The sequence below is a fragment of the Apodemus sylvaticus genome, chromosome X (assembly GCF_947179515.1).
Source record: "Apodemus sylvaticus chromosome X, mApoSyl1.1, whole genome shotgun sequence".
Taxonomy (NCBI): Eukaryota; Metazoa; Chordata; class Mammalia; order Rodentia; family Muridae; genus Apodemus; species Apodemus sylvaticus.
The window spans coordinates 10,935,958-10,949,179 of NC_067495.1; the positions used below are offsets into that span (position 1 = coordinate 10,935,958).

Below are 13,222 nucleotides of genomic sequence, written 5' to 3' on the forward strand. Positions count from 1 at the left end.
TTAGGATTACATTTGCAACTTGATTGCCAGCTGTTTAATAATAGTATGTACCATATAATTGGATTTTATAAATAATCCGATATCTTAAGACCTTGAAGAATTGACTATAGTCATATCATATTTTTATATCATTTAGGATTTTTTACATGTGGTATCTCATCATTTGAAAATAAATATCCTGCTGATTCTACCTTAAACTCATCTGAATGACTAAGATCAAAAACTCAAGTGACAGCATATGCTGGCAAGGATGTAGAACAAGGGAAACGCTCCTCCATTGTAGGTAGGAGTGCAAACTTGTATAACCACTCTGGAAATCAATCAGGCAGTTTCTCAGAAAACTGGAAATAGTTCTACCTGAAGACCCAGCTATGCCGCTCCTGGACATATACCAAACAACAGTATATCAAACAACAAGGATACATGCTCCACTATGTTCACAGAAACTTTATTTGCAAAAGTCAGAAATAAAAAACAACCTAGATGTACCTCAATCAAATATAGAAAATGTGGTACATCTATCTACACAATGGAATACTATTCGGCTATTAAAACAAGGATATTTTGAATTTTGTAGGCAAATTGATGGAACTAGAAAATATCATCCCCAATGAGGTAACCCAGACCCCAAATGAAATGCATGGTATGTACTTATTAATAAGCAGATATTAGATATAAACTGCAGGATACCCATGATATCCCACAGACCCAAAGAAGCTAAATAAGAAGCGAGGCCCATATGAAAATGCTTGGATTGCACTTAGAAGGAGGGAATAAAACAGTCATAGGAGGAAGATACCTCAGTGAGAGAAGGGATAGGAAGGGGAATGGGGGTTCAGGATCAGGTGTGGGGAGAAATGGGAGAAGAGGCCAGAAGGCAAGGAAAATGAATGGAAATCTGTAGCTGCCAGTGGTCAGGGGAGGGAGAATTTAGTGTCAGAGACCTGGGATCTGGGAGGCTCCCAGCAGTCAATGCTGGTAACCTTAGCCAAGATATATAACAGTAGGGACATGGAACTTGAAGTAGCTACCTCCTGTAGTGGAGGTATAAGGGCACCAGCCCACCCACAAAACTGTTGTCAATAGGCTTGGTGATGTTTGTATTTTGATGCTAATTTTGTTCTCATGGGGACAAGGAGTGAGACATATACTCAGGTGACTTCTTGTGAATCAATCACCTAATGAATAAAGGAGCAAGTAGGAGGTACTTCTGGTTTGGATAGAGGAAGAGAGGAAGCAAGAGAGAATTAGGTCCCTTTTTGGAGAGGGACCTGGTTTCAATGGTGGATCCATCAGCTTTTACCACCAGAGGATATAGATTTAATAAATCTTACAAGAACAGAATTTTAGTTGCTGCTCCCAGCGATCAAGTTACCATCGTTTCTGAACTAAGTTTGTATTGTGTTTTCCTTGCCTGATGTGCATCACAAAGGCCGTGGGGGTTTTGAAGCATGGATGTGACCTGCCAGTAAGAATTTAGCGAGCTGGGTGGAAAGATTTTAGAGTTCTGAATCATAGTCTCCATGAGATAAAAACAGGTTGGCGATTGCCTACCAGTTCATGACCAGCCAGGCCACCAGGGCAGAGAGTTGCTGAGAATGTGTCGGTTCATTTTTAATATTTCCCACAACACAGAACTTTTTATCTAAAATTTGTCCTGTTTAAAAGAAATGCAGAGACAAAAATGGAACAGAGACTGAGGGAATGACCAACCAATAATCGGCCCAACTTGAGAGCTGTCCCATAGATAAGCACTAATCCCTGGCACTATTAGTCATACTTGAGCTTGCAGGCAGGAGCTTAGCATAACTGTCATCTGAGAGGGTCCACCCAGCAGCTGATTGAAACAAATGCAGATACCCACAGCTAAACAGAAGGATGAGTTCAGGGACCTCTATGGAAGAATAGGAGGAAGGATTGAAGGTCCTGAAGGGGATAGGATCTCCACAGGAAGACCAGCAGAGTCAACTAACCTGGACCCTTGGGGGCTCTCAGAGACTGAGCCACCAACCAAAAAGCACACACTGGCTGAACTGAGGCCCCTGGCACATATGGAGCAAATGTACAGCTCAATCTCCACGTGGGTCCCCCAACAACTGGCATAACAGGGCTGCTTTGTCTGGCCTCAGTGGGAGAGTATGGGCCTAACCCTCCAGACTTGATGTTCCAGGATGGGGGATACCCAAGGAGATCCCACACTCTCAGAGAAGGAGGGGTGCCCCAGGGGGAGGGACTCTGTGAAGGAGGTACTAGAGGGCAGGGTAGCATTTAGAATGTAAAAAAGTAATAAATTAATTAATTACTTAAAAAATCACAATCTAGAAAGACAAGCTGAAATTTCATTTTCAGTCTTATTTCCTTTGTAATGCCCATTGTTCAGGTTATTTCTCTGGCAATTTGACACAGGCTAGGATTATCTGGGTAAAGAGAATCAGAAGAGAGAATGTCCCTATTAGATTGGCCTGTGGGGCATTTCCTTGATTAATATTAATGTGGAAGGGCACAATTCACTGTGGGCAGTACTACCCTTGGGCCTGATGTATATAAGAGAGCAGGCTGAGAAAGCCATTGGGGAACAATCCAGTAAATAGATTCTATTGTCAATTCTAGTAGATTTTATTACTAACTTTTCCAGGAGTTTCTGAGTATACAAGTATTATTTCATATTTTGTGCAAAATTTAATACTTATAAAAACATTTTTATTTCATCATACATGCCTTTCAAACCTCGAGAACATTATTAACTAATAATGTCAGTGAGAATCCATGTTGTCTACTAAGTTGTAATTGAAATAGATTAATAATATCAACATTTAAAATGGCATATACTGATATTTTTAATATTTAATATTTGAAATCATATTAAAAAAGTTTCCATCAGTTTTAAAGTACAATTTTATTTGTTTTTGGCCTTTTTAAACACATTTTAAAAAATTTTTAAAATGTATTATTGTAATATAATGTTACTTTAATCAAATATATATTGTTTTTTATTTTTATTTAGTTATTTTTTTGAGGCAGAAATTTTCTGTGTAACAGCTCTAGAACTCATTCAGTAGACCAGGCTGACCTCAAACTTACAGAGATCTTCCTGCCTCTGCCTCCTAAGTGCTGAGATGAAAGGCATGCCTCACCACCATCAACCTTGGCTGGCTAAGGTTACCAGCATATATATATGTATTATACAATTAATTTTGTGTATTATATATATGTTTAGATTATATATTATGGATTATGGATTATAGATTATAGTTTATATAGCATATAGCAATCATATATCATATACCACATATCATATCATATGATACATATTATATATTATATTAGTCTAATTTTTATTTATTTCATTTAATTCATTCATTTAATGCATTTTAACATTGCCAAGTCACTTTATATTATTTTAAGTTATATGTATATATTCATAAAGTAATTTTACTTGCAGTATTGTTTTTTTGTAAGTATACTTACTGTTTTAGTTTTTCTTACAGTTGACAGGGAAAACTACCAGGAAGATAGTCTTAAAGATACCATAAAGATGTCTTTATTTTACTCTAAACTTATCACCTAAGTGCTTGAAGCAAGATCATGCTCTCCTTTCCATGTGTTATTGAACTTTCTTCTACATCCAACTTACCAAGTCTTTGTCTAAAGCCCCAGGGACAGATCTGCTTCTTATGCTTGAAGTGTCCTCTAAGTCTTCCACAAATGACTCACTCAAATCTAACTCAGATCGACTCCGCTCTGGAAGGAGAAATATGAAATGCAGATATGAATCAGTTTATTTCATCATCCTTCTGCATTTCTGTTTCAAATATTTCAATATTTCAATTTTACATGCAGACAGATAGACAGATACACACACACAAACACACATATAATCCAATGTCATGGAAACCACATCCAGGCTCAAAAATTTCATGCTGTTTTGTATTAACATACTTAAACCTTTAGAGTGTTTTGAAAATTGCCTTGATATGAAGACGAACAGGTCTGTGTTCATTTGGCCTTTGATCATAGGAGGTTATGTGCTCTGTTATAAAATCTAAGGGTAACTTTAAGCTGTTTAAAGATTCTGATTTACTCCTTCCTAAATCATAAAATTTGCACAGATTGGGTCTTTAGGCTTCACGAGAAAAATCACTTTTGAAGAGCATTGTTATTTTGGAGAGAATGTTTGCACATTTGGCATAAAATGAAGCCAACCAATCATAAATTTCCATTTTTAAATGATATAACTTCCTTTAATGCAGAAGGGAATGACTATAGAAAGAGGTTCTGATTTCATTAGTTACTTGGACATTCCATTGTCAATAGAACATCTTGATATTACTCTTTAAAGTATCAATTAATAAATGATGTGTTTCTCAACAATTCTGTAGACAGCTTACCAAGTTAGGGCAGTTTATTTGCACAGATTATTTCTGTTCTAAAGTCCTGCTGAGACAAATATTGTTGCTTATAAATGAGAGAGACTGGAAAGAGCAATCAAATACTTGAGTTTGAATGGCAAATGCAGTGAAGAAGTGCTTAGCGTGGTGCCTGACAGAGTACACACTGAATGATCAGTTCTGGAAGATCTGCAGTAGAAGTTGACTTTATGATGTTAGTTTCTAGGTTACACTAATATCACTAAACAAGTAAATTTCTTTACAGTCTTTTTCTTTTAAAACTGTATCTATTTATTTAGTGTATGTTTACAGTCATGTCTGTGCCATGACACAAAAGTGGAAATCACAGGACAACTTTTGGGAGTTGGTTCTTTCCTTTTGTTATGTGAGCCCCACCCAGGGAACTGAACACACACAGGTTATCAGGTTTGGCAGCAAGTGCTTTTATTCACTAGATTTTGCTGGGCTACTTTCTTGTTTTTAAGAACATGCATTTTAGAGGGCACTGGTCCCCATAGGTACATAAGTACACACCCACAAACATGCAAAAACATGCACACACACAAACCATTTGGGAGCCTGCTGCCTAGGAGCAGCTTCCTTGAAATTCAAGTTATTAGCTATAATCTAGCCTTGGGCTACACTGAAGTTATTATCATTGAGCAACACATAATGTTTTAATACTGAAGGTTTAATTATGAATTTAACTCAATATATGGCACATAAACATTACAGTGATGATGTATTTCTCTGAAGAATTTTCTTATAGATAATAAACTATAATATAAATAATATTTGCATGAATAAAAATCTTTTCACTAATATCTTTAATATGTGTACTGCTAGTTTTTTCTTTAAGGTATCAGAATTCCTTTTATTGAGATGATATTATACTTAGTTATTTTTGTAATAATGTATTTAATAATAATACATATACTGAAATTAGAGAATAATTACATAATTTTCCCTTTCCCTCTCCTCCCTCCAAACCTTCCAATATATATATATACATATATATATATATATATATATATATATATATATATATATATACCCCACCCATTCCCTTTCTGCTGTTACTGTCAATTGAGAAAAATGCTTCCATCAGATTGGCCTGTCAGTAAGCCTATGAGACATTTTCTCGACTGATATTAATATGGAAGAAAGCAGATTACTGTGGACAGTACCACCCTTGAGCAAGTGGTGCTGGGGTATATTAAAGCAAATTGAGCACACCGTGAAGAGCAAGTCAGTAAGCGACACTGCTCCATGCTCTGTGCTTTACTTACAGCTTTCCCTTCATGATAGATTATGAGCTATATAAGGAAATAAACCCTTTCTTCTCCAAACTGCTTTTGGTCATGGAGTTTATTCTAGCAATAAAAATCACACTAGGCCAAGCTACTTACAAGTAATTCTAATTTAAATGATGAAAAAAATGTGTCTGGTTATAGGGAATATACAACCATTCTATAGACTGAATTATCATTCCCTTCATCTGTAAGAGTTATTACCTGTCAAATCAAATGTACCTTAAAACTATTTGTATTTTCTGTATTTCTATACTGATAATCTGGTATAGCTTTAAACCTTTACAGTGACTTATGACAAAACTATATACTCGATAAGTAAACTTTTCATAAATGGAGTGGCCCAAGGCATTACTTGGGACCAACTTTAGAAAATGCCTTTGAATTGACCAATTACTGTGATGGATGAATGTTTTCTCAAGTTTAAAACATCCACTCAACACCATATAAAACAGGAAATTCAACCTGATTTGGTCTTTTTTACAGTACATTCAGTACAATGCATATATTATAACTACCCACCTGAGGAGAGCGAGGTAGCAGACACTGCTATGGAAGGTGTACCAGACGTGTTTCTGCGGTGACTCTTTGTAAGCTCCTCACAGGTGCTTTCAATGGTAGCCAAAGCTGTGGAATTTTCAAAACCATGTTCCTTCCAACAAAGAAAAAAATAAAGGACCATTAGACTGACTGATTTCTCTTAAAAACGTTTTCATATAAATATGCTTTAGTATAAAGTTATGTGTATTGTTTGGGAAGGGGAGAAATAAAATTACATTTGAAGGACCTTTATCAGAAGCCTATATATCAAAGGTTACCATATAAAATTGAATCCAAGAAGGTCTCAATTTAATATGAGACATATTTGATTCTTCTGATTCATAGAACTAGTGGCATTAGATTAGCAAGAAAGATATAGGAACTTCCAATCTTACATGGAGTAGCAATGAGCCATAGGATTGTTTGGTCTTGCATTTGTCTTCTGTCAACATCCCCTCTACTTAACTATCCTGTTGTGGTTTTTATAAAGAATATTTCCTCAAGGTCCAAACAATGGAGTCTTTCATCTTTGGGTTGGTCATATTGGATGATGATAGAACCCTTTTAGGGGTGTGCCAAGTTTTAAGTAATTGACAACCATGAGGTGAGCAGCTTTCTCTGCAATGCATTGCCTGCCATATTCTGTTCTATTATATGCCACAAAGGAAGGTATTTTTCTTTTCCTTTTTTTATTTTTGTTTCTTTTCTTTTTTCCTTCCTGTTTTTTTTCTGACATGAAACCTCAAGAACTGTAGGCTGAAGCAAAATTCTATTTTTAACTTGTTATATCTCAGACACTTTTGCAATAATAGAAAACCAAACATGTAGAATCTTTTTATTAGTTTCGTGTCTAGCTAAAGCAGTGTTTCTCAACCTTCCTAATGCTTTGACCCTTTACTGCAGTTCTTCATGTTGTGTTGACCTCCAACCATAACATTATTTTCGTTGCTACTTTACTTTTGTACTTTTGCTATGGTTGCGAATAGTAATGTAAACATCTGTGTTTTCTGATGGTCTTAGGAGAACCCTGGAAAAGTCTTGTTTGATCCCCAAAGAGGTCCATGGACCACAGTTTGAAACCTTCTGAGCTAGACCCTAGAAAGCTGACTCACACATGTATTACTTTCTCTGTCAACATTTAACTAAGACCTTGTCACCTTTTTCATTTAGAAGGCTAGGTGATCAAAATATAGTCAGTTACATGTATTTTGAAATAAAAATGCCATGAAAATAATACCTAGCAATGCTTTTAAGAATGGAGACTTACTTGTAAGGAGTAGGTGAAGTGCTGAGTGAGTGCATTGCTTGACATGAGAATGGCCATGTCAAAAACATGCCTTATTCCTGTGTGTGTGTGTGTGTGTGTGTGTGTGTGAGTATGTGTGGTTGTGAGTGTGTATGTGTGTGTATACCTTACTGAGTCCATTTAGCATTGCTCATATATACATGTGTCCAGTGCTGACCACTGGGATTCAAAAGGCTATACAGGAGCACAGCCTTAGGGGAAACTGATTCTCTTCCTTAGCAGCCATGTTGTTGAGATTATTTAGGTATATTTTCTCTGTCATGGCCACTATCTAGCTAAGCTTTATTTAACATTAAAAAAGAAACCTGTGGGCCTCTTGAGAACTAGGCTAAGGCTAAATGCCCATGAAAACGGCATCATGATGTGATAATTGTTAAAACTAAGAGAGATTTTACCATTTTCTTCACTCCTCGTTGCCTGACATCTTAAGATGTTCAAGCATACTTCAATAAAGCCTCCACAGATAGGTTTACCTCTTACTTGCTTAGCATGTTAATCAATTCAGCTCCAGTAGACTCTATTCATTATTTCATCATTTTCAACATGTAAGACCTATAGCAGAAAGTGTATTTCTTCTAATTTGTCTAATTAGCATAGGCTAGCAAAGTTTATTCCAAGTGTGACAGAGGTCAATAGATGAATTAGTTTAGGTCCACTTTTAACAGCTCATCAGGAAATTCTTAACACATGGAAGACCTCTAATGAAGCAAGACTAAGCTCCTTAACTAGCAATTATGATGATTGAAAAAATGTCCACAGGTGATCTGGTGGTTCCATTAATATTGAATATTAATAGGTCACTTAACATTGTATAGTCATTAACATATAACACATGCTCTAGAGCAGCGCTGCTCAGCCTGTGGGTTGCGACCCTTTGGGGAGCTGAACATCTCTTCCACAGGGTTTGCTTATGACTATCAGAAAACACGGGTATTTAAAATTCATAACAGTAGCAAAATTACAGTTATGAGGTAGCAACAAAAACAATTTTATGGTTGGGGGTCACCACAACATGAAGAAATGTAGTAAAGGGTCGCAACATTAGGAAGGTTGAGAACCACTGCTCTAGATGTTCAGGTGAAGCATACAATTAGCAGTTTATAATAGAGCACAGAGCTATTCATTTTCTAAAAGTTTTTCATTTCTAGGAGAAATTGTCATCTTTGTCACAGACACAGACACAGACACAGACACACACACACACACACACACACTCATACCCACATGCACACATACTTGTACCCAAATGCACATGTAGACACACACACACACTTGCACTCACATGCATATGTACACACATATTTGCACCCACATGCACATGCACAGACACACTTGCACCCACATGCACATGCACAGACACACTTGTACTCACATGTACATGTACATACACACACACATACACACACTTGCACCCACATGCACATGCACATGCACACACATACACACACACACTTGCACCCACGTATATATGCCTTTCATCAGGAAAACAATGTGATTTATGAGTTGCTTTTCTGTCTTATTAATAAGAAAATATTTTCTTTTTTCTGTTTTGAAAGCACCTGCTTAGACCAGCTAGAAGACAAGAGCAAGCAAGCTCCCCACCATCACTGTCTAGTCAGAGTAGATCTTCCCAATTTCATTGTAGGAGATTCATTTGGACAAAATTGTTCTTTTCCCCCCAAATAATATGTGGGAAGTTGGAACATCCTTGTTTTGAGATGGATCAAACTGGATTAACTCATGGCAACTGTATGGACAGTCAGCTGCTAACCACTTCGCAGGTGCAGCAATTGATAACTTTTTTGAACGCTTTAATATCTTAATAGTCGGAAAACATTATCCTTATTTCCAGCCTCCCTTCTTTACACTTTCTCTCAGCCACAGGTTTCTTTATAAGGCATACATGGTCCCTGGTCCTTGAACAAGTATCTTCTCAGTGTCTCATCACTACCAGCTCACAAATACGGTAAATATCATTTCTTGTTAGGTTACCAAAGAAGCAAATATAGTCATCAACAATCTATGCACTTTTCTGACTGCTAAATAAAATCCACTTGCTGAGCTTGGTATAAATATGTATGAAATTCAAAATCTGCCTTTTATCTAAGGAAGTAGAATTTAGGTTTTATTGAAACAGATCAATCACTGATATTCAATCTGTTCAAATGTCTTTTGATTTTTCCTCCAAAATACTGAAACAGTCTGATTGCTCCCTCAACTTGCTGCTGCCTCCCTGTTCCCAAGCCCCTTCTAATGGCTGTGGTATGGCAGAGGCTTTCCAAATAGTTTCTGGTTTTCTCTTACTTCCCTCAGCTGTTCCTCAGCAGCCCCATCTCGAGATCCTGCCTAAACAGATGGTAAATCATACTGCTCTGTTACTTGAGCCCAACAGTCTTATCTATCTTAATCAGACTAAATATCGAAACACCTTTCAAGGGCCTTGCTGCCTCATGACTCCTCTGAACCCACATGAGAGTACTCTTCCCTCCACTCCCTAGCAGAAGTATAGTGGCCTTTTCAGTTTTCCATTAGCAATTCAGGCATGCTTTCACCTCAGGTTCTTTATGCTGGCAGTAGCAACCGGCTAACACTTCAGTTGGCAAAATTAAATCCAGTTTGATCAATCTCAAAACAAGGATCTTCCCATGTATTATTTAAGGGGGAAGAAAAATTTTATCTAAATGAATCTCCTACAATGAAACTGGGAAGATTTACTCTGACTAGACAGTAATGGTGTAGAACTTGCTTGCTCTTCTATTCTAGCTGGTCTAAGCTGGTGCTTTCAAAGCAGAAAAAAGAAAAATATTTTCTTGTTACTAAGACAGAAAACTAATTTGTAAATCACATTATTTCCTGATGAAGAACATATATGTGTCCAGATATTTTACAAACTATTTAAGCCAGGGCACTGATGGTCAAAGATGGAGCAGCAAGCCTTCTTGTTTGTATGTCTCATTGCCCTTGTCCATTTGGAGGACACTGCCCAGACAATGGCTAATTCTTTTCACTTATTTTCAATCTTTCCTTGTCCAGGGCCTTTCAGGAGGTTTCACTTCACTAAATTATGGCTAAATCAAAGTATTGAAGCTCATATATTAAGATTTCTTAATATAGATGCCACCAATATTGAATTTCTTGCTTAATAAAAAAGTCTAATAGATGGTAACTTAATTCCAAGAATAACTTCCAATAGAGTAGTTGATAAAAGAAAGTATTATTCCAAAGTGCTTGGTAATTTTTCTTTCTTAAAAGAAAAAAATATGGTACAAAAGACCATTTTCATATATGTGTGTGTGTATATATATATATATATATAATAGTACTTTAACTCTTAATTATGTGTCTGATCTCTCATTTTAACATTTGTAAAGAAAGGAAAATTATAAAATGACTTAATATGGCTTTAAGGTTCTACTTTTTCTGTAGGCAATCAATCAGCTTAGAAAAAAATTAGTATAGCTAATTTATAAATATGTCCACTGAGAAGTAACATGAAGGATGGAAGTCAGAACTTCCAATCAACATTTTATGTTTGTTTAAATCACACAGACCTTTAAAGGCCTGTTATATGACACCAACTTTAAAACCTGGCTTGCCTTTTCTTTTTGATTTTGGGGCTCTGGGCCAATGCTAAAGATACATTCCATTTAAGAGCATAAGCAACATACCCTGACAAACAGAGAATTTAAACCCAGTCATGGGTGGTAGTAAAGCCAAGTCCCAGAGACTTATAACTTATAAACAACTTTATAGTTGTTTACTTACTCTACTGCTGATGGAGGTCACACTACGAGTACTTGGGGCTGGTGACCTCTGAGAGCCTGGGATTCCACCATTGCTGTAGCTGCTTTTTGATGTTCCTCGTCCAGTCTCCTGATCAATGAGATCTGTTGAAGTGGTACTTCCCCTAAATGAGAGGACAAAGCACATTCCAACTTTGACATCAGCCAAAGACACTGGCTAGGAAATGTTTAGGAGGAAAATGATGACGGATGCAAACCACACTAGTTCACGAGGACCATACTGGAGCTGCTCAGCAGTTTTCAGGGTACCTTCCTCAAAGGCTTGCAGATCTTCACCGGGTCCCATACCCCACACCCTGACTTATCATATCAGGCCATCATAACCAGGAGAAGTCTTCTATGTCAAATCCTTTTGTTAACACTTGGCATCTCTGGCCTCCTCTTTCTAGAGATAACTCCGAATTACAGTGCTATAGACATATCTCAGAGCAGGTTATGGCCATGTTTGTTGGGTTGGGCAAAAACCATATTTTCTGATTTAATCACTTAATGTAATTTAAAAGTCTTAAGTTTTAGGGGTAATTTTCCTAGACCTTCATCCAGCAGGTACTACATTTTGACAGCAGTTAGTCACGCTCATACTTTTCCACTTCTGCTCATCTCAAGAGATCCTACTTAGTTTAGGAGATTAGCCACCTACCTAGTAAAGTGTCACAAACACAGGTTGTTGAATCTCAGAACAATATTATTCTAGAAACACCTCTTCCTATGATTTTTAGAAAGAAAAGAAAATTCTCCTTTAAAATATGTCTAAAGGTTAAACTTGTAAAAAGAGGTTAAGAAATTACAACCAAAGGGATTTGTGTGAATATTTCTGATTCTATCTGTGTTGAAAGTCTTCCCAGATACAAGCAGTTTTGACAAAATTTCCATCATGGTTTCAGTAAGTCTGACAGCGAAAGTCCTATCACTGCAGAGGCTTGGGTAGCAGTTGGTTAATCAGAGCTATGACATTTAACAGGCTACCCTGGTAATAAGGAAGCAATTCCTGTGATCCTAAGTCAGCTACTGGAAATTATTGTTGCCAACAGCATTATCTCAGAAATGACATACACGTTCACATTTGTCCTTGACATTTACTGTGAGTGTCTCAACATACTTCCTTTTGGTTGATTAGACTAAGGAAAGGTTTAGTCTAAAGAGGCACAGAATTTTAAATAAGTAGGAGTCAAGTGTTTTCGTTATTATTTAAATATGACATAAATACAGGAACCTTTGCCATTCACATAGGAAGAGAATGATAACATCTGAGTCAAATTTAGAGAAGCTTGAAAGCCAACTATGAAAGATCCATTTTTGATTCAGATATCATGGTTCCATGATTTAAATACATTTTAGAAACTAGTGGCAACAAATGTTCAGGCTAACAGAGTTAAGGTGAAATGGCAAGAAAGAGATACATTTGCTTACTGAGAAACACATTTTTTTCCTAGATTAGACCAGTCTTCTCTATTTTAGTTCATGAAATATACTTTGAAAAGCCTACACACTCGTTAATTCCACAATGTCCCCAGATACTGATGATGCCCTTGAGATGTATACATTTGTTTAGAGGATCCAAGGATAAGAAAGACAGATACTATAATTTAATGCATTGTCTTTCTGGTTTGTATAATGCTCTTACAGGAGTGGTATCTCAGAAATCATTTTCTGGTACCCTCCCCTTGTAGAATGGTTGACAGTTTTGAGCCTGCACTACCTGGTTAAATGCGTGTGTCTAGAGGACACCTAAGAGCTACTAATATTGAGACTAAGGCATACTACATGATACCACACAGAGAATACAGGACATTCCTTCTGAGGCTTATAAGCTTTTCTAACTTCTTTTAGTTATTTCAAATATGTAATGAATACATGGGAAAGATGGGGGAAAGA

At 36.7% G+C, this 13,222-nt stretch overlaps 1 protein-coding gene across 2 annotated transcripts in view; it reads right to left on the reverse strand.

The window, feature by feature from the left end:
• The window catches only part of Sytl5 (synaptotagmin like 5), a 91,475-nt gene that overhangs the window by 38,901 nt on the left and 39,352 nt on the right, over positions 1 to 13,222 (reverse strand). For both annotated transcript variants that reach the window (XM_052171228.1, XM_052171227.1), the window contains exons 6-8: positions 11,310 to 11,451; positions 6,221 to 6,350; positions 3,635 to 3,741 (exon numbers count right to left, since the gene is read on the reverse strand). In XM_052171228.1, the coding sequence (XP_052027188.1) occupies positions 3,635 to 3,741; positions 6,221 to 6,350; positions 11,310 to 11,451 (379 nt within the window). The remainder of the gene's footprint in view (positions 1 to 3,634; positions 3,742 to 6,220; positions 6,351 to 11,309; positions 11,452 to 13,222) is intronic.